The sequence below is a fragment of the Eucyclogobius newberryi genome, unplaced genomic scaffold (genome assembly GCF_026437365.1).
Source record: "Eucyclogobius newberryi isolate DKJ021-1_F unplaced genomic scaffold, fEucNew1.0.hap1 SCAF_5, whole genome shotgun sequence".
NCBI classification, from domain to species: Eukaryota; Metazoa; Chordata; class Actinopteri; order Gobiiformes; family Gobiidae; genus Eucyclogobius; species Eucyclogobius newberryi.
The window spans coordinates 21,159,995-21,186,419 of NW_027316167.1; the positions used below are offsets into that span (position 1 = coordinate 21,159,995).

General features: G+C 41.0%; 1 protein-coding gene across 2 annotated transcripts in view; it reads left to right on the plus strand.

Moving 5' to 3' along the window:
• The window catches only part of kiaa1549lb (KIAA1549-like b), a 51,133-nt gene that overhangs the window by 14,688 nt on the left and 10,020 nt on the right, over positions 1 to 26,425 (plus strand). For both annotated transcript variants that reach the window (XM_072465010.1, XM_072465009.1), the window contains exons 2-13: positions 9,360 to 9,665; positions 12,401 to 12,892; positions 13,003 to 13,118; positions 14,544 to 14,763; positions 14,860 to 14,993; positions 15,471 to 15,639; positions 18,220 to 18,279; positions 19,215 to 19,366; positions 19,956 to 20,127; positions 20,215 to 20,378; positions 20,786 to 20,821; positions 21,336 to 21,526. In XM_072465010.1, the coding sequence (XP_072321111.1) occupies positions 9,360 to 9,665; positions 12,401 to 12,892; positions 13,003 to 13,118; positions 14,544 to 14,763; positions 14,860 to 14,993; positions 15,471 to 15,639; positions 18,220 to 18,279; positions 19,215 to 19,366; positions 19,956 to 20,127; positions 20,215 to 20,378; positions 20,786 to 20,821; positions 21,336 to 21,526 (2,212 nt within the window). The remainder of the gene's footprint in view (positions 1 to 9,359; positions 9,666 to 12,400; positions 12,893 to 13,002; positions 13,119 to 14,543; positions 14,764 to 14,859; positions 14,994 to 15,470; positions 15,640 to 18,219; positions 18,280 to 19,214; positions 19,367 to 19,955; positions 20,128 to 20,214; positions 20,379 to 20,785; positions 20,822 to 21,335; positions 21,527 to 26,425) is intronic.

Below are 26,425 nucleotides of genomic sequence, written 5' to 3' on the forward strand. Positions count from 1 at the left end.
TGTGAGTGCAGTGTGGCTCCAGTGTCCTGGAGGTGTGAGCAGAGCAGGCGGGGGACAGAGTGGGAGTTTAGCCTCACGCTGAGGCTGTTCAGGACCGGGATTATTCTGATGCTCCTCCTGCAGACTCCGGGATGACACTCCCAGGTCAAACCAATAAACCATTTATAGTGATGTGCCTGGAGCTTCCCCAATACTGTGTGATGATGATGATGATTATTCTTATGCACGTTAATAAACATACATGATATACATGCTGTAAACAGCCTGGATTGTAGCCATGGGCTCATTTCCATCTGTAGTAGCGGTTGCTCTCACAAACACCACTGTACATGAACACTGGAGTCAAGGTGGGCATAGTGTCTTGCCCAAGGGTACAACAACAGTATTCATTAGTCTGACCGTGAAAGTGCTCCTGCCACCACTTTGAACATCCAGGCCCAATCCTGCAAAGATTGCAAGATCAGATTGTGGTGGTTTGCCTGTGCAAGTCGAGGCGTTCATTTCTAAATGCAAAATGCAAAGAGTAGCACAATGCCCTTAAATGAGCTTTTTGTCATATGTGTCTTTCTTTTCTTGTTCACTGTTTACTAACACACTAAGCTAATTTTCATGTCTACTAAAGCAGTTTCAGTTTTCATGGGGGTGACTTAGTTAGGGAGTCTGCTTTAGCGCTGACCACTAGAATTTGCCCTGCTCGCTTCCACCTTGACAGTTCATAGATCAGCACTGCCTCTGGGCTCTGTTTTTTTATAGCATAACAAGCACTGGTTTGTTCTGGAGTTTTAGAGCCGGCGTGTCTGAGCCAACAGGGGACAATAAGATGGCAAATAAAATTAACAAAATTATTATAAAATACTTACAATCTTAATTGCTTGAACATAAACAATACAGATATATGTAATCATTGCTATCTCTAAAGAGTCAAGCTGAGCATTGGTGAATAAAGAAATGACTGAACCTTAATCTTGATTAAAACTTGATTAGTTGCACAGCGTTAATGTCAAGATTAATTGGTTGAATCAATAATTGTGATTATACAAGTCACTTTATAATCAGAGGAAAAAAAACATACTGCAATTATATTTGTGACAATTTTAGAAGCAAAATTAAGTAATTTCAAGTACATCTTTAAGCCTAATCTAAAATTGCCTTTTAGTCTCGCTTTTTATGTTACTGTAACTTGACTTTATTGTTCATAACGGTGGTCCCATGTTACAGAATGGTATGAGACATTGTGAATGGAAGTGAATTTCAGATTCCACTGTTGTTTAGTCAAATTGTGATATCTTAACCTGAAATCCATGTCATGTCTATTTGTATGGATTTCTAAGCACTAATATTCTCTTTATAAAGCTGGTTAAAGTGTTACACATGCAGCTTACCGTTACAGAATGAACTTGTGTTGTCTGTAAGATGAGAGTTGCAGACACATGTCCAATACACTTTATATAAAAGAGGCTCAAAACATATTTCCACAAAGCACATTAGAACATTTACATAATAATGCCAAGACACCAATTCATTTTGGCTTCTCTGCTGCACAGACTATCTTCGCCTGGTGATATATGATAGTCCATATGTGAGTGGAGAGAATGTCACCTTTCAAAATGCCTGCTAAAGCTCCTGCAGTCACTCTACTCATCACATTCATGCTGAAAAAACTAAACATACACTTCAGAACATTGTGATTAAGTGTTACTCTGAGCAGTCGTCTACAGCACATGCACTGTTTTGTGACGTAGTGTTGATCCAAATATGTTCTCTTTATGTGATTTTATTGTAATTGAATCTTGTTTAAATGTTAATTAATGTCAAATGTTGTTAGTATCTGGTTATAGATTATTTTGTGCAACACTATTGCATTTATCTGCTTTTATAGCTTTTAAACATGTCATTCAGACAAACAAAGCACTTTAAAGACATAGCAGCAGTCCGCAAATATTACAACTTTTGAATAATAAATGACAAAGCTTGATTACATTCAGGTTTGGCTTTTTTTTAAACTCTGGCTTCCCACTGTAAGTCTACAGGTGACAAAAACTGTATGTTTTAAATGATCTTTTACCTTACCTTCAGATATTATTTGTTTTACATTAACTCTGAAATCCAATGTTTAATACTTTTTACATCCAAACTCATGTTGTAGTAGTTTCTCCAATTACTTCAGTTATTTGAGTTCTACTATTATTTTGACTAGTTTTACTCTCACTTGAGTAATATTATTTTAAAGTAAACTTACTCTTAATTGAGTACATGTTTTGGTTACTCTTCCCACCTCTGGTAGTGATTTGATTTATAAAGCTAAAAGGGCTTCGATGGAGTGGGAAATTGTTTGGACAAGAAGAAAATTTGTATGAAATGTCATATCATCAAAAAGGACATACTTGTGTTATAGGCAGCCAGTAGGGTAAATGGCAAACAGCGCACCTTCCTCAGACTGCATATGCTAACAGGGTTAAGTGTTTACTGCCTTGTTCCTGCCCAATGGTGTGTATCGCGCCTGCCGGGCTCTGCACACGCTGTGACTTCCTCTCGGCCCACTGTCACCTCAATGGCAGACTTGGCACCATCACTACCTTTCTCTTCCAGCGCATCCTATACATATTTATACAGAGTTCTCACATGCCCTGCTCTCAAACTTTCCATACTCTCACAGCTCCAAATTCATTATTTCAACAACAGCTGGGAGCGGTCACAAATGCCAAAGCTCTTTGTCAATAACCAAAACATTGTGGGGACTTACAAGGCACTTCTTTGACCAAACCCAGGGCCCTTTCCACCTCTCTCTTGAATTAAGATAAGATAAGATAAGATAAGATATTCCTTTATTGTCCCACATGGGGAAATTTCATTGGTGCAACGCAGGTAGATACAGAGGTAGCTACAGAAGAACAGGTCACTTATAGGAAGTCTGAAAAACACTTTCAGTAGAAGATCTCCTATAAATAAATAAAAACTCCCATAGACAAATAAATAAATAAATACCATTGCATGTGATCACGACAGTAATTGCACATGAATATGTGTCACGACAGCACATAGATTGCACATGAATTTCACAGTAATTGCACATGAATTGCACATGAATTCCAACAGCAATTGCACATATGACAGAATTGCACATCAGTATTAGGTTAGGTCAGTATTGCGAGTGTTCAGTACTAACAGTTTTTGTTATAAAGTCTGACAGCAGCAGGAAGGAAAGACCTACGGAACCTTTCCTTCACACATCGAGGGTGGATCAGTCTCTCACTGAAGCTGCTCTCCAGAGCGGACAGAGTGTCCTGCAGGGGGTGACACTCATGGTCCAGCATAGATGTGAATCTAGCCAGGACCCTCCTGTCCCCCACCTCCTGCACCGAGTCCAGAGCACAGCCCAGGACGGAGCTGGACTTCTTGATGACTCTGTCCAGCTTCCTCCTCTCCCTCTCTGTGATGCTGCTGCTCCAGCAGGCCACACCATACAGGAGGGCCGATGCCACCACAGAGTCGTAGAAGGTCTTCAGGAGTGGCCCTGTCACTCCAAAAGACCTGAGTCTCCTCAGGGGGTAGAGCCGACTCTGGCTCTTCCTGTACAGTGCGTCTGTGTTATGAGTCCAGTCCAGTTTGTGGTTCAGATGAACACCCAGGTACTTGTATGAGTCCACTCTCTCAATGTCCCGTCCCTGGATGTTCACTGGTGAGGGGGCAGTGGGGTGGCGTCTGCGGAAATCCACCACCATCTCCTTGGTCTTCCCCGCGTTGATGAGGAGGTGGTTCCGCTGACACCAGTCCACAAAGTCCTGCGCCAGTCCTCTGTACTCCGCGTCATCGTCGTCTGTGATGAGTCCGATGATGGCAGAGTCGTCAGAGAACTTCTGCAGGACACAGCTGCCCGTGTCATGTCTGAAGTCTGCAGTGTAAAGGGTGAAGAGAAAGGGCGCGAGGACAGTGCCCTGGGGCGCCCCCACACTGCAGGTCCGAGTGTCAGACACACAGTTCCGGGCTCTCACAAACTGGGGTCGGTCTGTGAGGTAGTCCAGGATCCACTCTGCCAGGTCATACTCCACACCAGCCGTCTCCAGCTTGTCCCTCAGGAGCAGCGGCTGATGGTGTTGAAGGCGCTGGAAAGATCGAAGAACAGAATCCTCACAGAGCTGCCAGGCTTTTCCAGGTGAGAGAGAGAGCGGTGCAGCAGGGAGATGACGGCGTCCTCCACTCCGATGCCAGACCGATATGCAAACTGCAGCGGGTCCATGACTGAGCTCACGGTGGAGCGGAGGTGGTCCAGGACTAGCCGCTCCAGTGTCTTCATCAGGTGGGACGTGAGAGCCACTGGCCTGAAGCTGTTGAGGTCTTTGGGGCGCGGTGTCTTAGGCACAGGTACCACACAGGAGGTCTTCCAGACCTGTGGTACCACCCTCAGCTTCAGGCTCATGTTGAAGACATGCTCCATAACTCCACACAGTTCAAGTACACATGTTTACTGTTTTTCCTCACATAAGAGAACCAAAACAGCTCGGGGAGAGGCTGTGTATATTTTGAGAGGAGCAGTGCAGACTTGTATTATGACTGAGAGCCGCAAGCTCAAAGATACAGAAGCTTAGGAGAGACTTTCTACCAGACTTGGCAATGGCTGCAAAAGTCTGTAAATGAGTACAACAAATTGTGAGCTTGACCTGTCAAATACTCTTTATATATTTACATGTCTGTTTCTTAAAGCTGGGGTACCTGACTTTTCTGTTTAAATCAGTAAATGTTGTGCTTTTCCCCAAAGAATATACTGTAAAAGATGTAAATGATGTACAAAAATGAGACCGCTGCCCACTGTCTGCATCTAATAATAAAGTTAGACACATTTAAATACCTACTGTGCTGTGTAAAGATTACGGTAGGTACCCCAGCTTTAAAGGCTGTATGGATGATTTTTCGGCGATTTGAGAACGCAGGCGGAAGTGCGCATGCGCACTCCCCCGTGTGGACTGATACAACACACACGTGCGTTTGTTTATTAGCGCAACGGAGCGCATCGCATCTCTCGTCTCCCGTAGATTTCCGTCCACTTCTGCGTCAGCTCGAACTGTCTTTCTCCGTCTTCATTTTGCCCCGTACACTGAGGGAACTATATTATGATAGATCCATGCGCTTAGGGACGCGGAAACGTGGGCACGAACCGCACGCGGCTGCAGGTGAGCGATAGGTGAGTTTTATGATTGATACGTGGCAGGACAAATGAATTATCCACGCCACAAGGAAATATGATAAAAAATTTGCTGAAAAAAATTGTCCATACCACCTTTTAAGTTTCCTTTTATTGTTCACGAGTGGCTGGAGGCTTACTCACAATAACATCTCACATATTGTAGTTAGGGGTTTGGGGCTTTTCAATCAGTTATATTCCATAATACAATGTGCTATATTGTATATATACAGCGTGTCTTCATGTGATCTTGCTTTGTATAAAACAAGTTAAATGTAAACTATTTTGTATTTAAATATATAATGTCATCCGATTATAAAATTGTATAGTTATCCGCTCTCCACATTTGAGCAGGCGTACAGGATAAGACCTCCACAACAAACTGTTAAATGCAATTTCATTTGGGAAAATGTAGAGACATTTTTGATCAACTATCCACCTCCCCAATGTCTACAGTTATTATTTAACTGTTATTGTTTTACTGATGTTTTGACTTCAGTGTTGTGTATATTGTCCCTCCTCCTCGCTTCTTCTTCCATCTCAGACTGCTCAAACCCCACACTGCCTAAGCGGTCCAGTAGTGTTATGGATATATTTGATTGAGACAGTAAAATATGAAATCCTGATGCATGTTTTTGTGAATTAATTAATTTAAATTGGTAAACAAAGCACCCTATCAACTGTGTAATATATTTTATTGTGAGAGGATTAGCTTAAATTGTACTTTTTGAATTTCCCATCTTGAAATGATGCAGTGAAAACACAAAGCATTACATAACTATGCACTTGAATGGGATTTGACAGTGACAAATCTATCTTTGATGTGGTACGGAACACAGGAAATAAAATCAATTTGAATGGCCTGTAGACTGCTGCTCTATATGTCACAACAACTTTCCACATAAAATCCAACCTGCTACGTTTTTGAATTTAATTTAAACTCAGTCGCTTTCTCTCCTTACAGAGGTCTTCATCCTGTCTCTGTCTATCTCATGCCTGTACATCATGTCCTTTATATCCCTGATGAAATCCGAGCATATGTCGGCCCTGTCGGAGCAGGTGGCTCACCGTATGAGGGTCCCACACCTAAACTGGCACTGACTCTGTCCCATACTGCTGCCCTCTTGTTGCCTCTGCAGACTAACAAGAGAAGGGGGGAGTTACCAAAGTTCTATCAGGATGACCTTGTTGTTGCATTGACAGTAGTGAAAAAGTGTATTTAAATATATACTAATATAAGATCCTAAATAAATAGGATAATATAAAACTAGATCTAGTATCTACTTGAAGAATCTAGTTTTATATTAACCTATTTATCTATTTAAGATCGTATTTTAGTATATCTTTATGTACACTTTTTTATAATTAATGTATTTTGTTATTTAGCCAATTTTCAATCCTTATGTATCACTACTACTACTACTACTACTACTACTACTACTACTACTACTACTACTACTACTACTACTACTACTACTACTACTACTACTACTACTACTACTACTACTACTACTACTACTACTACTACTACTACTACTACTACTACTACTACTACTACTACTACTACTACTACTACTACTACTACTACTTATAATTACGATATTATTATGATTATTATTTATTTATTTACTTTCTTAGTCTACTACTGCTGCTATGTTTTATTTGCTGTAGCAACACTGCAATCTCCCCTTTGTTGGACAAATAAAAGGTCTTCTATTTTACCTGAAAGGCGTAATGGACGATATTTTGGCCCAAATCTGAGTTTCCTCGTGGCGTGGACTGCCGATTAGTCCTGCCACGTATCAATCATAAAACGCACCTATCACTCACCTGCAGCCGCGTTCTGGCTCGTCCCCAGGAGAGCAGCACGTTTCCCCGTGGCTAAACGCATTGATCTATCATAATATAGTTCCCTCTGTGTACGGGACAAAAATAAGCCCGTACACTGGCTCAGAAGAGACGGAAATTTACGGGAGACGAGAGATGCTATGCAATCCGTCGCGCTAATAAACAAACGCACGTCTAGCTGCGATGCTCTTGTGTAGGTCCGCACGGGGGGAGTTCTTTACAAAAACTAAGTACGTTTCCCCTACTATTCTGTCGTCGTCTCTCCCCAAAGGTGAATTACATATTTGAGTATTGCAATTTCACTAATCACATTTCCACACATTATTCAGTGGTGATTCATTGAAGAAAGGGAAATAAATTGGGTTCATAAATGCCGTATGAAAAGCCTGACTTCAAAAATAGTGTCAGCTAATGGATTTCAACAATTCATCTCGCACCAAACTAATTATAAGGGATGGTTTGACAGTTCTTTGGGATATAGAGTGCAACTGAATTTGAAGGTTAGGATCATCTAATTTCCGTTGTTTAATTGTTGGAAATAATTAAGTCTAGAATAATGTCTATGTGTAATAGGAGCAGTCTTATATTTAAATCCTTCATCAAAACCTTTCATCAAATTGAGCCAAAAAAGCTTATTGGAATTTCATAGATCAGCATTTATTACCCATGTGCATTATCTGACATGTTTTACAACTGTTTCTTGCTGATAGTATGATAGATGCTCACCATTGCTGTATTATTTTTTTAATTGTATCTTGTTTTGCAGTTGGGGCACATTTGTCATCGTTCCCACCTCTAACTAAGCCGCCTGTTCTAGTCCCTCCTACAGTCTAAAGACCCCTGGGTTAACATTGTGCGGGGGCGGGTGATGTGACAGGACTGCAAAGCTATATAAATGGATGAAAGGATTCCTATATGGACATGCCCAAGATGTGCTGAGAATGAAAGGAGCGCCAAAAGAAAACTTTATCAGCTTTTTTAACCGAGTACAGTCTAGCACAACTTCACCACAGAAACCCATGCGTGTTTTGCAAAACAATGTTATCCCTCTCTTGAACATCCGTCTGCCATCTTCTGAATAATTCTGTTTCTTCCACTTTCAAGTCTTTCTCACTCCTTGGGGGAAACATAAATATCTGTCCTTGCTGTCGTTTGCATGGCTGTTCATTCATATGTTAACGCACACACACACACACACACACACACAAGGCAAGGCAAGTTTATTTGTAGAGCACATTTCATACACAAGGCAATTCAAAGTGCTTCACACACTAGGAAAAATGCATTCAAATCACAAAGAAATTACAGAAACAGAAATAAAATAAAATTAACTAAATTAAAAATTATCAATCCTTTCAGTCATATGCGCAGCTAAACAAAACTGTTTTTAGCTTAGATTTGAACATTGTCAGAGTAGAAGCCTGTCTCACATCTTCAGGAAGACTGTTCCAGGTTTTAGCTGCATAAAACTGAAACGCAGATTCCCCATGTTTAGTCCTGACTCTGGGCACCAGCAGGAGGCCGGTCCCTGAGGTCCTCAGAGTCCGAAATGGTTCATATGGCACTAACATATCCAAGATGTACTTTGGTGCTAGGCCATGGAGAGACTCCATGGAGAGACTTGTACACAAGCAGAGCTGCTTTAAAGTCTATTCTCTGAGCCACAGGAGCCAGTGCAGAGCCAGTCCAGTGCACGCACACACACACACACACACACACACACACACACACACACACACACATTCCTTATGTTGGGAATTGAGTTTGTAAGCTGACATCAACCATCGGTTTCGCCCACTGTGTTATTAATTAATTGCATTATAAATTGATCCTGCCAATCCAGGCCACCTGTAAATGATTGTTTTATGAAATACCATGCTGTTTTGTAATAGCTTGAGCTGTTATGTTTGGAAAATACATTTTTGTTGACGGAATAAATTGCCTTACACAAATTGTTTAAATTATTTTACGTTAAAAGAAAAATAGACATTCAGATGCTTAAGTTGATGTGCTGCCAGGATAATTGTTGACTTGTGGCTTTTATCTTTCAGAACACTGACAAACTACTACTATTTACTCGCATAGGATTATAGCATTATTTACCATTATTAATATGGCTCATTTTATTCATATTATGCACGTGTACTGTAGAAAATCAATACATGCTGATGCAATGTTTTCTAACCAGGCCTCGCGTAAATGTTATTGATTGATTGTAGAGATTGTAGAGATTGTTGCCCTTTGCCAAAACCTTCTCAATAATGATATGGTGACTAATGCTAATTTCTGGCATTATTCTTTCATAATTTCCTTTGTGATCCACTCTGAACAGGCGGATCTACCTATGATGCCTCTGGTTCTTCGTCTCTTGTTGGCGACTCTGTTACAGCTGCTCCTCACCCACTGGCTGGTCTGTCTGCAGTGGGGGCAGTGCCTTTCTCCGCCCTGATTTTGGATGGTGCTTCTGAGTCCAAAGGGGAAGGCTTCTCTGGACAGTCCGCCTTTTCGTCTGTCTTTACTGTCATGGCGGGAACTGTAAGACGTCCAGTCGCACAAAGTCGAACCTCCCCCACCATCACCAGAGACGAGGACCGTACCACTCAATTGCCTTCATCTACCGTCTCCTCTCCATCTTCAGGTTTGGCAAAAAACACAACTAATGATCTTGTCACACCAGCACCTCAAACTGTGCCTGCTCCACAACATTTGGTTTTGATGGATAGAGACCGTAATGTGCCCATGTTTTCATCACCAGCTTCATCTTCTCCGTCTTTATAAGCACTTTTTTTTCCATGTTCATCAGCCACTGAGCCAAAAATACACACTTCTCGAGGTCAAATATTTAAGTCCAGGCCTATTCTGCTGGTGAAGATGACAGGATTTGTGCCATCTCAAAGTGAAAAACCTGTAACTGCTATGAAAGGGCTGCAGACTACTATGTTCCTCACACAAAAGCTATTACTTAATGGATCTAAACAGAGCAATAATGCAAACGCAGTCTTGAGATTTCAGCAGAATAAAATCAAATCTAAAGTAGCACCCTTTACACTATATTTAATCTGGGATTTGCTGTTCAAAATCCAAACTTTTCATTCTTTAATTATCCTGAACCAAGCATCTTAAATTCTTCAGATCACAAACGTCTTCAAGTTCAAACGCAAAGGGAATCTTCCCAAAAATGTAACATCAGCCCCGCCTCTACCCCATTTGCTGTCTAGTCATGTCACCAAGCAGATGTCAAATACAAGCCAGACAGAAATGCTTTCTTCTGTTCACCAAACCCGAGGAAAAGCAATCATGTCACTTTTCAGTTCACACACTGTAGATCGGAATGTAACAACAAGAGCCCCGCACAACACATTGCTATCATGTTTTACCCCAGCAACAGCTTCTGATGCAGACCCTTTTTCTGATCCAGTCATCTCCAAGTCTACACATATCCATTACAGTACGAGGTCCTTGGAGTATGCATCTCATCATAGTGATTTACTGAAGGCAGCGGGTCACAGTGGCCCTAAAGCTCCTGCTATCAATATGATCTACAAGCAAGGAGAAATTCAGGGTGCAGAGTTCACAACTATATCATCCAGCCTGAATAAGTTACTTTCCTTTTCAGAGCCGATGCCTAATAGTAATGGCGTTATCCCTAGTCCAGTCAGCGCAATAGCAACAGTAGAAAAGATTAAAGATTACACCAAATAAATTATTCAATAAATCAAATAGTTTATTCCGGTATTTAATAGAAAAGTGCATGCTGTCCGGTGGTGGAGTGGTTAAGGCACTGCACACGTATGCCAGGCTATATGTGCAGTCGGCCGCAGTATAGTGAGCTCGGCCACAGTGTTGTGAGCTTTGACTATTTACTGCATGTCCTCCCTTCTCTCTCATCCCCCATTTTATCCTCATCTGTCCTGTCCAATAAAGCCTACGGGCCAAACAAAAGAGAAGTGCTTATAATGAAAAGAATTTGTTTCAACAATGATCGCGGCCTGGCCCTTCGCCACGTGCCTAGATTCGAATATGGCCCTTGGGGGGAAATAATTGCCCACCCCTGGCATAGAAGATACACAATGACAAAGGCATCTGTATTTTAAAAAAAACTGAATGTCTTCATCTACAGCAAAAACACCAGCCCAAAAGGATCTTGTCACACCTTTAAATAAATCTGAACTCATATTGGCCTCAGCCAAAGCCTCTTTGGATAAGGATGACTGTGATTTGTCTTTTACAGGTGACTTCTAGAGACAAAGGGAAAACTCAACTAAAAGCTTTAACATAAATACTGCAGGAACCTTAGCGCCTGCTTTATTGGAAAAAGAGTCAACTCAGTACCATGAGCTTAATGCCACTTGAATGCTATCATATTTAGTAAATGATTTGAATGAATGTTCGACATACATTTTTCTACCGTTACTTCTAAGGCTACATTGGAATCCCCCCAAAATGAAGATGTGACTCTCCAGAATCCTAATAAGCCGCCTTCCTCCTGGATAGACACCTCTCTCACACCGAGGACAAACTCTGAAACTGGCTCTCAGGGACCAATCACCAGTCAGTATAGTGATAAATCAAATTTTTATTTAGGGAGAAAAACAACAATTTTCCACCTGGCTTCTTCCGAAAAAGCTACTACCTCTTCCAGTGATGGACAGCGCAGCAATGCTATTTTCAGCTTTGGCACAAAACCACTGGCACACTACACAAAAAGCGAAACCAGCAAGCTTGAGCCTTTAGAATTAAACGCCTTTATAGCAGAAACTACATCTGTTAGCTTTGATCGTCCATTCAGTCATTTACATATCGACAGGCTTTCATATGAAAATGAAAATCAGGACCATGGACAGCATCCTTTTGCTCATTTACATACAACATCTCCCACTCTGCTTGACAAAGACTTGTATTAATTAAATCCCAAAACAGAATGGCATTTTGAGAAATCAAGGGATAAAACATGTTTTCAACTGATGTCACATCCAGGGCTAGTTTCACCGTCAACCATGATTCATCCTCAAATTTGGCTCAATACAGCATAGCATTTTGTGAAAGAATTATCCACTGAACATGAAAAAAACTGCCAAAATGTCAATGTAATCAATCTTTCTACTGCTCTTAATTCAAACGCTACATATTTGACCAACGTAAAATATTCCATAAAAACGTCTTTTCACTAATGTCATTCTCGCCTCCTCAATTCACATCGCCTCAGAAACTCAATCTGCCTTCTCTTAAATCTTCACCAGTCTTGTCTTTGTCATCCTACATAACTGGCCTCACCCCATTGTCGTCTGCAAAATATGTGTCTCCAACATCATCAACATTTTCAACTAGATCTGGTGAATCACTAACAATGACAACAATTTGTTTTCCTTACAGCGTCCAGAGTTGGTGAGCTGACCACTGAAGCAGCAACTTCAATTCCTTTGCCAAATCAGAAGGAGATTGATCCAACAATAATCTTGGCCAACACTCAACAAACATCTCAGGTATCATCTTTGAACCCTCCTCGAGAAACCTCAACAGCCTCTGCCCAGTTTACCACAACCAGAAGTAGCCCTAGCACTACTACTACTACAACAACAACAACAACAACAACTACTTCTCCTGCTACTACAACTATGCCACCTGTAAAAGTCACAAAGCATTTCACTACAACTAGAACTACGACTGCGCAGCTCACCACTACAACACGGAGGTCCGTTACAACACCAGCCATTAGGAGTCCAATAAACAGGAGGACATTTACGCCACCTGTCCCAAAATCGCCTCCCAAGTTGACTACGACAGTTTTCATCTCGCCCTTTACCACCACCACTGAATCCGCCCCTCAACAGTGCAACGTAACGGAGAGACTGTGGGTAAAGACAGGTAATCTGACTTCCATCTTTCGACTATAAAATGAATCAAATGTTATGTTTTTCTTATCTGTGACGTGTGCTGTGCTTTTCCCTGTGTTTGTGTGTCGCTCTTTGTCCCAGTGGTCTCCATCTATGTGAGGAGAAACAGACTGGACAGCATACAGAGACAGAACTTGCGCAGGGGACTGAGTCAAGGCCTTAGAAAAGCTCTCAATGACAGCTCGGCTCAGGCCCAGGTTGGTTTGTCCTTCCTATAGTCTGTACTCAACTCGTATTTGTTGCAATATATGTCGTTATAATGTAGATATCGGATGACTTAGACAGAGAACACACAAGGAGTACTGTAGTCGTTGTTTTGTACTGAGAGTGTTTCGCTTTTAGGATTAACGGGTAGATCAAAAGAGTTATTCAAGTTTACATTCATTGCTATGCTCATATCTATCTGAAATGAATTAGCCTGTATATCAAGGACCTTCTTGCAGAGCTAGAGCAGATCAGGACTAATATAGAAATGAGGTTATACATATCCCAAAAGACAGTTGCTGCTGTCATATATTTCAGTAACTCTACCAGCATTACAGACTGCTCCATCTTATAGGAAATGTAGTCCGCTGTTGGATTTTCTGTTATTGAGATAATAATGCATACTTTACCAACCTGATGCAGCAAATAGGCTGCTAAGATGCATTATACTTTTCAAGCATCAGTAGTTCAACAGCCGTCCTGATGTAAAACCTTTCACTGTGAATGAAGTCAAGCCATCGCCTGTACCTTTCATTTGAGACATTTCTTCTTATCTCTCTTGAATGTTAAGTGCTTCTCTAAGTGTGAATTCATATGCACTTAACTACAGTTAAGTCATGCGTAGAGGCATTGGAGTGTTGCTACTGTGTAAGTATCAAATCATTGGAGTTAGGTGTGTTTGTCCTGCCATTGTGAAGGTCAACCCTCTCACATGTTCCTCTCCCTTTGGTCTCCAAGTGTCAAGCTTCAGCGCACTCCTGTCACCCATTTCACTACTGCTTGGTTCTTTTTAGTACCACTGCTCTTTCATCCAATTGAAGGCAAGCTGTTGGCGAGGGAAATTGCCTCTCTGTTTAATTATAGCTTATAAATGGTTTGGAGCAGAACAGTTCGCTATACTGCTAAAATAAATGACGAGAAATAGATTCAATGAATAACAAGTTGAAATCCAACAGAAAACTGTTGTTATGGCTTATAGCCAGGCCTCTTCACTGACCAACAACTTATTGAATGCCAAAATGCAGGAGTAATCTGATGAGAGCCTCTTAATGTTCTTTGAGATAGTGGTTTTGTGTGTGTTAACAGTGCCTTTCTGGAAATACAATCTTTTAATAACACCCTCACATGGTGGAGCTGGAGAGGATGAAGTGGGCCTTTCACACCACACACACAAGGCTTTAGCTTGTCAAGAGCCCGAACACTGACTCTGGGCTTTCAATGGCTCTCCTTGTCGCAGATACAGCAGGGCTATATCGAGATAACAGCGTTGAGTGCCTCTACCTCACAGTTATTCAGGGCTAGTGCTGAGGCATTTGTTACTTTAGCTCACAAAATAGTCATGACAGAGTTACATTTCATATACTTTTCTAATATATATATAATCTGTGTGTTTTTCCCCTGCTTGTTTTTTTTCTCAGATAGAAACAGTGTTTGGTTCCCCCAACATGACAGTGGCTTATCACGTGACCGGCACAGACATTGTTTACCCACCCTCTGTGTTGCTGGATGCATTGAGCGCATACGGACGTGATAAGCTGATTGCAGACCTGCGGCAGTACCTCCCCATGGTAACTGCCCTGCCTCTGCCAGTGGCATTATGGAGGAGCAGCCCAGATCCCAGTTTACAGCTCAAAACAGGTCAGGACTCTGAGGCTGTGTATACTTCAGTTCAATGCAATGTTTCATAAAATGACATATAGTGAGTGAAGATTGATGTGTTGTTTGGCGTTGCAGTGCTGCAGTTTGTCGGAGTAGCCGATGATCCGCGCTCCTGTCGCTTCTCTCAGACAATGGAGCAGCGACTGGAGAAAGGGTTCTTTGAAGCTCAGGCCAAAGTGTTCAGCATCCACAGCAGACTCTCTGTTCAGGTACTGTCTGCTGTGATTTATTTTTGTTTTTACTTTTATAAAGCTTCAGCCTCTGACCTCCTCACTGAGATGTAAACTCACAACTCTTTTGTCTATGTATCTGAAGTCTCCTCTGTTTTCAAAGTCACTCTTTAACATAGTACCTATATATCCTTATCTGTGATGTCAACACGGTATACATAATGTGAGTGCGCTTGAATATAAAGTGAACACATTCTACATATAGATAGTGTCTATAAGGGCATATAATTACTTAATTAGAGATGTTGGTGTCATCATGGCACCCTTATATGAAATCTCATTTGTCTTCCTTGCTGTGATGACAAAGTGAACATCTTTGAAGCCCCCTCTTGCTGTACCCGCTCATGCCGAGAATTGATGATATGGCAGTTCACACCATTTTGTCACCCTCCAGTTTACATTAAAAGAACTGCACCACTCTAATCTTGTTGCTAATGCCATCTTGCCCTGCTTCAGATGCTGAGTGTGTCCCAGGCTGCCGACTCCCCAGCTGTGTCACTGGTCTACACTGTGAGGAATGGCACTGTCTTCCTTAATGGCACCACTGCCTCAAACCTCCTCAGTCAGCTGTCAGCTGAGCTAGTGGGCTACTTCCTCTTCTATCCACCACTTATTATTGCTGAGCGTAAGTTGCAATTTGTGCCCAGAAGCATAACTGATTTTTTTCTACAATAGATTAAAAAGGAACAAAAACTTTATACCACACTTCACAATCAAGCCCGATTGTGTATTGTAAATACTCTTGGCTTGTGCAATTTAGTCTAAAATCATGTAGTGGACTTTTTACTGGAGATTGAACACCACAACAACTTGCATCACCTGTAAATTTGGAAACCTCTTTACTCTCCTTAGTGCCTCATCAGTTGCAACCCTGTGTCATCTGTGTTTAAGTTGTACTCACAGAAAAATAAATTAGGAGTGACAGGGAATTAGTCTTAAGAGCTAACCAGCAGAGCCACATGGCACTGCTTCGTTTGTCTCTTCTGTAGCTCAAAAATCACACAGACTGCTCACAAAAAATGTATTTATTATTTAGGACTTGTTTATATGCGCTTAAAGACACAATTGTTTTTGTTAGGTTGACCAGTCTACGTTTACCCTGTGCTCCACTGGTACAGTGTTGGAAGAAGTACTCACGCATTTAGTTAAGTAAAAGTACAGACACAGGGGCAAAAAAATGACTTGCGTAAAAGTGAATGTACCATTAAAAAATCTTGTGAATGTTTCAAAAAACGAATTAAAAATTTACGTTTAGAGTAAAAAATAAAAGTATTTCACACAGATTTGAGTTACTGAAGTAGTGTTAATTTTTGGAAGCGACTGAATCGATAATTCAAGCCAATAAATTATTTATTAAGAACACAGAGCATTTGGTTCATAGTTAAAAAATAATAATAACAACTATAAGAAAATATCCTGTCATTTTATTTATATTTTATATTTTAGTGAAAACCTGGTCTTTAACTTAAAGTTTTCTGACATGATGTCACCATGGCCATTTCAGGTGGTTTCAAACATAGAGAAAAGTACTTCGAAAAGTGGATTAGTGCAGTAGAAAGTACCGTTACCTGCTCTCAAATCTAAAAGTAAAAAGTATCCAATGTAAAATGTACTTAAGTAAAGTACAGATACCTAAACAATTAACTCAGGACTCAAGGACTTTTACATCACCACACCAGTATTAGTCATGCTTGTGTTACCCTAAATATTTCTGAGTTAGAACATTGCCTCATATTTGAAGGGCTTGACTCCAGCTTCTTCAGCAAAAGATACTATTTGTCAAAGCAGATAAATCAACCAAACTATGATCTGCTAGTGGGAGTGAATTTAAATTTGATTTGATTCTGTGATAGAATTAACTTTCAACAATTATTGTTATTTTGTAAGGGAATGGGAAACTGCATAATAAAACTAAAATCATTTAGACAGAGCGTGTACTGGGACAGTAATTTTGATCAGACAGTCTGCACTGGTGCCAACAGTGATATTACACAAGGGCAGCACGATTTTGGGGGAAAAAATCAAATTGTGATTTTTCAGCAATGTTGCAATTGTGATTAGATTTGTTGTAATATTAGGATTCTGATCAAAGTTCACATTTTAAACACTTCCAGGAGAATTGACTAAAATAGGCCTTTAACCTGACAAACTAATACATCTTATATATTTTAGAACATGTTTTTGGAGATCTAAACTACAAGATATGCAGAATAAGTTGTTGTTGTTGTTTGTGGAGGAAATTACTTTGTGATTTGCTAATTTTGTCCATTAAAATTGTGATTTTGATTTGATTTTGATTAATTATGCTGCTGTAATTGCACTATTCACTGGGGGAATGAACATGTGCTAGCTGTGGCTAATATTGTACTTATATTTTAATATATTATGGCATTATAAGTTGCCTTTTTTTTTTGGTGGGCAAAATAATTTGACCAAGTTGCTATTTCTTGCACTTCTTCAGTCCTGTTTTAGTTGGTTTTAATAGTAAGAGCTATCTTGTTATAAGATTTTGCTGCTTTCTTGAAGAATTCTCAAAATAATTCAATATAATTTGTCACACTTTAGACTTCAGCTGATTTCCTCTCCTTATAATGGATTTTGGCTGGAGCTATTTGAAATGGATGTAGACAATGAAAACATTTGGAGTCCTTTGAGAGTCCTGAAAACATCTCTTACTAATGAAAAGTGCAACACCTCTCATGCACTTTAGAAATCGAGCAATAAATGTGGGTTAGTGTCAGGTACTGTGGAGAAATAGCTTTTACCTCAAATGGCACAAGAGAGGAGGCCTTGGTTAAACTTTCACCACACTAGCGGAGGGCATTCTGTTTTAGTATTCACTTATATCATCTATGCTGCAGAGGTTTCTTCAGCATTTTATCACACTGTAGCAGAGGCTTATTGGAACACATTACCGATAAAAACCTCTGTGAATTCAAGCCATACACTCAAGGAACAAGGTCATAGTTAAAACCCCACAGTCATCTCCCCTCACTCCACTTTTTCTATCTACAATATTTTACCAGAAACTCTGACAACCCCCAACACAGAAAGCTAATGATGTAAAAGATTGCTCTCATACAACTCCAAAGTTTTGTTTCAAACATGTTCCCAAATCCTTTGTTTTTCTTTCACAAGTCCACACAACAGACCTCATTTGTTCTGGATTTCATGAATTTCAGATGTTTTTTTCATGTCTTTACAGGACTGGAGTACCACAATCTGAACACCTCTGTTGCCACCAGAGACTACTGGGTTATCACGGGTACGTAAGAAGCCAATCATTTTTAAACATTGTGTGAAAAGAAAAACAAAGGCATGAATTTGTCTGTTTGTTTGATGTTTCATTTAATACATTTACCACTAACTATGTAGATGCCATTTCCAACTGTACAGGACTAAGTGCACTGCATCAATGATACTATGAAGTGAATTAAAGTATGCCAGTGATTTCAAGGGCGCCTACATGGCTGTGTAATGAATGGGCCTTTTACATCTGACTATGTAGCCTTTAACCCTGCACTTACTGCAATGAAAGCAACGCCACTTCAAGGTCCGAGACCAGATAATGGGATTTACTCCCATTGAACAAGATATATGGTTGGTAGGATTATTGCTTTGCACCTCAACTCTGAAAAAAACACCTTGATGACCAAAGGTGGAGAGAAACGCGCAGAAATTATGTCTGTGTAATCCCTCATTCGTCCAGGAGTGTTCCATTGTAGAAAAAAGATTCAGTTGTGGTCATCAGTCCAGATGACTGTAACTGAATCTTTTTTTCACAATAGCCCAGAAATGATCCAAAGTGTTAAACTATCCCCTATTCAGCTTTTTGACGTCTGACTTAATAGTAAATCATAGTTGCTGTACATTTTCTATTTAAAATGTTCTGTATTTTTGGATTCATTTTGGATTAGTTAGTGTGTTGGACTTTCGTTTTTTATTTTTTTAATTACTTTGTCATATCATTTCTAAGTGGCAATAAATATTACATAGTTTTACATTAAATATAATTAATACATGCTATTTCTCTGTGACGCTCTTCTGATTTGTTTAGCAATGCAGAGAACATAGCTAGTCTGATTCTGCTTTCATAACAGTCACACTCCAAAAAACATAATTGTCCTATTCCAGCACCACATGCCATCGTCCGTCTGTAACCTCTCTCTGACTGTACTCTCTCTTTCATCTCATTCACAGTGATCCAGGATGTAGATAACAGCAGCCTGGAGGGACAGTACCAGAGCTTTGCCAGTCTGATGGAGCAGCGGTTGGCAGAGCTGTTCGTGCTGGCAGGGCAACAGGGCACACGCTTCAGAAGAGCGACTACAGTGGACAGCTTCACTGTTCAGGTGAGACAAGGGCTGTGCAGTGAGCTATATATGAATGATTAAAAAAATATGATTAAATAACTTAAGTATGTCTGTGATTCTGTGAATGGAAATGTTACCAGAGTGTCCGTAATGACTACTTTGCGCTAGATTCATGTAGAATTTTATCAGTTTGTTCTCTTAATTGAATAAACGTAATAATTGAATAAATGTGAGTTCACGTAGCCTATTACTAACATCATTATTATTAAAAATTTCTCCATAATCAAGCAGCTCTAGGTGATTCAGTCGTGAAGGGACCAAAGAGGAAACCAGAGTTTGCTTCTTTGGAATGAAATATCAGCTGGACTAGAGATTCTTGTCTAAAGATTTAACACTCCCATTCCAACTTTGATCTGTATCAATTTGGGTCAATACCTAAACATTTAATTTAAGGTGGACTTATCTATTTAATTAGAATTTTGAATGGGTCTCTCTACTGTCTCTCGTGAATGAGAGCACGAATGCTTATCTGTTTCTGTTGATGTACCGTACATGTGCATGTATTTTTACTTTCGATTATATGCTTTTCTTTTTCTTAATGTAAAAAATAAATGTCCTTTTCTGTCAGATGGTGAGCATTCGTAGAATCACAGGACAGAAGGATCCAGCAGAATTGACATATTACATCCAACACAGCGGCACTCCCCTGTCTGGCACATCAGCCGCCAAGGTCTTGAACACAGTGGACTCTCAGACTATGGCTCTCAGACTGGGCTACTTTGTTCAGCTTCAAGCAGAAGGTAAACGGACAAGAAGTAGCCATTTTAAGATGATAAAAAAACCCTACCTTTTTCAAATACATTTCTTCCTTCTACCTTTTTATTCAGCTGTGGTCAAGAATCCTTCTAGTAATCTTTGGATCATCGCCGCAGTGTTGGCCCCGATCGCTGTCGTCACAATTATAATCATCATCATCACTGCAGTGCTTTGCAGGAAGAATAAGAACGACTTTAAAACTGATGCTATTGGAAACCTTAACCCACGGGCAAAGGTAATGTGTCTTTTCTCACTGTTGGGGCCATCAGGAGATTTGTGATTTACAGTGGTTGAATGTCATTTCATTTTACAACCCGTCTGTAGTTAATCGCTATATGCCATATATTTCACACCCTCTGTTTTATTTCTAATCAGTTCTTCCATTTTGAGGTATTCACATTTATAATTTCTTCAAAGTAAAAGTCACAATATTATAATTAGACATATTTAATTGTGTGTTGTTGCTGATATAAGAGTTTATAAGAAGTCATAGATTACTGTGTTTGATAGGATATTTTGACATTATTTTATTTATCTACAGTATCTAAAGTCAAATATATCAATAAGTCAATATATGTGTGTGAACTATTTTAAAAATACAATAACTAAAAACCACCCACAACATTTCTTTTTTTCTTCTAGATGTCTTATCGGAGAGATGTGGGCTTCTACCACCAGGTATTTGTCACTTTCTGTTTGTATTCTCTGTATTTTTATATTAAAGTTTTACTTGGACTATCAACAGTTATACTTGGAGACAGATTACATTTTGTTGGTGATCTAATCCTCTTCTCTTTGATATCTATTCTTAGCTGCCACTTTATGTGTCTCTAGTCTCATATATAACTTTTGTCCATTTTGTGGATAACCTTGGGACATGTTTACCCTAAATATCTAAAATACTTCTAGTTCCTCTTGTCTTCCAAAATTGTAGAGAGAGAAAAAGAGTTATGATTCAACAGCTTCAGAAAAATAAGAACTATTCTATTTTTATCATTCAGCTGTAATCCTTGTTCTAAATATGTGGTATTAATCATGCTCTGTTTAGTTTTTAAGTCTTTAAATGTCAGTTCTGGTTGCCTAATCCCACTAAATGTAACATAAATGTCTAAATACTTCATATAAAATGCATCAATCTTACTTAGCACTGCCTCTCCTCTGTCTTCATTCATATTCCCTCTGTGACCATGAGCCGGTCCAGGGTTTTGACTATGCCAAGCAGCACCTCGGCCAGCTGGGAGGTGACGAGGAGGCCCTGCCTGTCAGTCAGGATACCTTAGTCATGTCACTACAAATTAAGGACACAGCACTGTCGCTGGAAAAGACTCTGCAGCACGATGGCAGTGTGAGCAAGAAGAGCCTCACCACTGACAAATACAAAAGGTACGTATGCCAAGAGGCAAATGTTTTTGATCAATGCTGTTTCTATGCACAAATACTCAAATGTTCATTACTGAGACATTGTTGGAACAATCTGCAATGGTCAATAGATCTGCCCTTGAATATTGGATGTCATCGCAAGATAGGGCTATTTATATGAACATACTATACACCACAGGGTTCTTATACAACAACTATGTTCTATTTTAGCCAGAAATGTAAAGTAACAATATTTAATATAGTTTATACACAATGTGGCTTATGCACTCCATGCACATATTGTGGAAATAATTCAAGTAGCCCAAGAGAGGCCGACTCTGGATGTCTAGCACACAGGAATAGCAAAAGAAGGTTGAATTCTGTCAACTACTAGACACAAGTTTTTCGGGTTGAATGCGTTTCACCTCTCACCCAAGTAGTTGTGTCAAGTTGACAAAATTCAACCTTCTTTTGCTATGGACACAAACAGAAAACCAGGAGATCCCACAGACAATTCAGGAGATGTTTTGGCCATTGTTTTGCGGACATGAACACTCAACACTGGAATTGTTGTTTGGTATGGCAGTTAGGCTTGTATTATTTGGGAATTATATCTAGTTGCAATTTTTCTGGCAAACATTACAAGAAGTTGCGTTCACGTTATGTAATTTGATTAGGTTAAACTCAGATGTTGTGCAGGGCCTGCTCAGCTCTATGTGAGATTCACTGGTTTTGAAAAAATAAATACAAAATAGAAAGACAATTTATTTGGGGTAGCCTAAGGTTCAACATTTGTGGATGTTTGCTGTAACCCGAGTCAACATTTTTCAAGTGGGTCGGTCGTTAGGCAAATTCTTATTTTTTTACTTTCAAGGCAAAAAAAACACCAGGGGTCAGGCTTCAACAGTCAATGACGGAAAATGTCTCTATCAACCCGATCAGGAGACTAAATCTCACGATTTTAAGACATTTCAATCGACCTTTTGTACGGCGTTATCCTTTATTTTGGTAGCGAAGGCGAGCGGGGGGAACATGCGGGGGACACGGGCGCCGCCATGTTTGTTGTGATTACGCTACTGGGCGTGTGTCAATCCCAGAATGCATTGCGTAAAACACCCTGACAGAGCCTGGCATGTCATATGGAGACTAGAGTGGCGCCGATAGTGGCTAACCATCTTTTTTAAGGCGATATGTCGTCATTAACTAGCGGCCTGTTTCGTTACAGACGCATGCGGGGGACTGACTATGCAGACGCACATGTGTTGCGCAGTGCGTTATCTTTGCGATAAGGATGAAAGATAGGATGACAAGCGTGATAAAAATATTCGAAACGGTAGTTTTGAGTCGGCGAAATAATTGAAAAATAAAAGAATTCAACGTTTTTTCAACAAAATGCTGATTAAAAAATTGCAGTCGGCCAGTTTCACACTGGGTCGGTCGGGTTACGGCAAACAGACATAATATTTTGCTCAGCCTTATCACTATTTGCTTGATACCAGTTTCACCAACTTGTCATATTAATTTTATGGCTTAAAGTCCTCTCAACTGACAACAATCACATCTGCAGGTTTGAATAATAAGATAAGATAAGATATTCCTTTATTGTCCCACATGGGGAAATTTCATTGGTGCAACGCAGGTAGATACAGAGGTAGATACAGAAGAACAGATCACTTATAGGAAGTCTGAAAAACACTTTCAGTAGAAGATCTCCTATAAATAAATAAAAACTCCCATAGACAAATAAATAAATAAATAAATAAATAAATAAATACCATTGCATGTGATCCCGACAGTAATTGCACATGAATATGTGTCACGACAGCACATAAATTGCACATGAATTTCACAGTAATTGCACATACGACAGAATTGCACATCAGTATTAGGTTAGGTCAGTATTGCGACGGGATAACGTGACGATCTCCGGGTAAGACGACTGTTCTCCGCAGTTTCATGAGTTCCTCCTTTGTGGAAACGCGGTACGGCGCCGGCCGGGGGGCGGGGCCGGAGCCGGGGGGCGGGGCCGGAGCCGGGGGGCGGGGCCGGAGCCGGGGGACGGGGCCGGGGGACTCAGAGCCAAGACACATCGCAACGACACGACGAAAACACTCAATCCAGCCGAATAAAGTCAAAACAAGTTGAATTAAAGCGATTCCAGTGCGTGTCCCGATCGTTCGTGAAGTTCCTCTTTCATATAAACGTGTACATAAACGTGTACCGACGACACGCCGTACTTTAGCGGGGGGGGCTGGTGGGCTCGCTCGGAGCTAGCTCACGTCACAACAACACAACGAACGCAACGAAAAACGCTCAAATCAGCCGAAAAAAGTCAAAAACAGTTGAATTAAAAAACTATTCCAGCGCGTGTCCCTATCGTACAGTAAAATAGAAAAAATCTACTAACTATATTTACAAAATATAGGAGATAAAGCACAATAAGTGTGAGAAAGAAGAGAGAGCGTTTACACCGGGCTGCCAGCTGTACCAGCGCCTTATGACGTATGTCTAATGGCACCACTTTCATGAAAAAAATAATTTCACTTTTGTTCATTTATGCTGAATTTTGTGCCAGTTTTAATGTGGCTAGGCCCAGTAATTTCACGGATATGAACCATAAACCAGGCCAGCAAATTTGACACTTAAACAGGGAACTGACTTCCTGCTCCGTTTTAAACTATAGCTTTTCTAGAATGTTTTGATGTCTCATGAATGCAACCTACTGTGATTATATTTGCTATTTATATTTTCTAATAAGTCACACACTTCTCTTCCCAAGAGTACAGACACTTTCCTGCTTCTCCAGCTTGCTATAGCTTCTTTCCTTATTTATTTTGCTTTTTAATCAGTTTTAGTCTTATTTATGTTTTTATTATGACTTGTTTACGTAAACCAAACATTTTAAGAAAACATATCTGAAGAGCCAGCGACATGTCTGGGAGAAGAGAAACAGACTCTTGAACACTGTCGGAAATATTAACAAGAGATTCACGAGCTACAAGCACGGATATTCCCTTTAGAATCTGAAAAAGAACTCCATAACTCTAGTGTCATCCAGTGGTACGAACTCCACAGTTTTTACAAGAAAAACTGCTACTTTCAACCTAAACCGGGGTGACTCTGTGTCGTTCCCAAAATTGTCTAAAGACCAGAAAGACCAGGCTGTATCTTGGAACAAATTCGGCGCAAAGCCTAAACGATACAAAGATAATGTAAAGTCGCCTATACAACTTACAAACTGATTTTTTACCACTTTCAGAGACTGAAGTAGATTAACAATGGAAAATCTAACCGTATTTTCCGGATTATAAATTGCACCTTTTTACATCGTTTGGCCGGAGCGATTTATATGTGATATTATTCGTTAGTTTCACATAACTTTAACAGCCACATCAAATCAATAACATCAGCTGCTTTTTACCATTTAAACAATATTGCCAAATTCTAATTTATAGTGTCTAAACCTGATTTTGAGAGACTTATCCATGCGTTTGTCTCCAGTAGATTAGACTACTGTAACGGCCTGCTCACTGGCCTCTCCAAACGAGCTGTAAAACAGCTGCAGTACATCCAGAACGCTGCTGCTCGGGTCCTGACTAGAACCAGGAAGTATGATCACATTAGTCCTGTTCTCAGGTCTCTGCACTGGCCCTTGTGGCTCAGAGAATAGACTTTAAAGGAGCTCTGCTTGTGTATAAGTCTCTCCATGGCCTAGCACCAAAGTACATCTTGGACATGTTAGTGCCATATGAACCATCTCAGACTCTGAGGACCTCATGGACCGGCCTCCTGCTGGTGCCAGAGTCAGTATTAAACATGGACCGGCCTCCTGCTGGTGCCAGAGTCAGGACTAAACATGGACCGGCCTCCTGCTGGTGCCAGAGTCAGGACTAAACATGGACCGGCCTCCTGCTGGTGCCAGAGTCAGGACTAAACATGGACCGGCCTCCTGTTGGTGCCAGAGTCAGGACTAAACATGGACCGGCCTCCTGCTAGTGTCCAGAGTCAGGACTAAACATGGACCGGCCTCCTGCTGGTGCCCAGAGTCAGAACTAAACATGGACCGGCCTCCTGCTGGTGTCCAGAGTCAGGACTAAACATGGACCGGCCTCCTGCTGGTGCCAGAGTCAGGACTAAACATGGACCGGCCTCCTGCTGGTGCCAGAGTCAGGACTAAACATGGACCGGCCTCCTGCTGGTGCCAGAGTCAGGACTAAACATGGACCGGCCTCCTGCTGGTGCCAGAGTCGGGACTAAACATGGACCGGCCTCCTGTTGGTGCCAGAGTCAGGACTAAACATGGACCGGCCTCCTGCTAGTGTCCAGAGTCGGGACTAAACATGGACCGGCCTCCTGCTGGTGCCAGAGTCAGGACTAAACATGGACCGGCCTCCTGCTGGTGCCAGAGTCAGGACTAAACATGGACCGGCCTCCTGCTGGTGCCAGAGTCAGGACTAAACATGGACCGGCCTCCTGTTGGTGCCAGAGTCAGGACTAAACATGGACCGGCCTCCTGCTGGTGTCCAGAGTCAGGACTAAACATGGACCGGCCTCCTGCTGGTGCCCAGAGTCAGAACTAAACATGGACCGGCCTCCTGCTGGTGTCCAGAGTCAGGACTAAACATGGACCGGCCTCCTGCTGGTGCCAGAGTCAGGACTAAACATGGACCGGCCTCCTGCTGGTGCCAGAGTCAGGACTAAACATGGACCGGCCTCCTGTTGGTGCCAGAGTCAGGACTAAACATGGACCGGCCTCCTGCTAGTGTCCAGAGTCGGGACTAAACATGGACCGGCCTCCTGCTGGTGCCAGAGTCAGGACTAAACATGGACCGGCCTCCTGCTGGTGCCAGAGTCAGGACTAAACATGGACCGGCCTCCTGCTGGTGCCAGAGTCAGGACTAAACATGGACCGGCCTCCTGCTG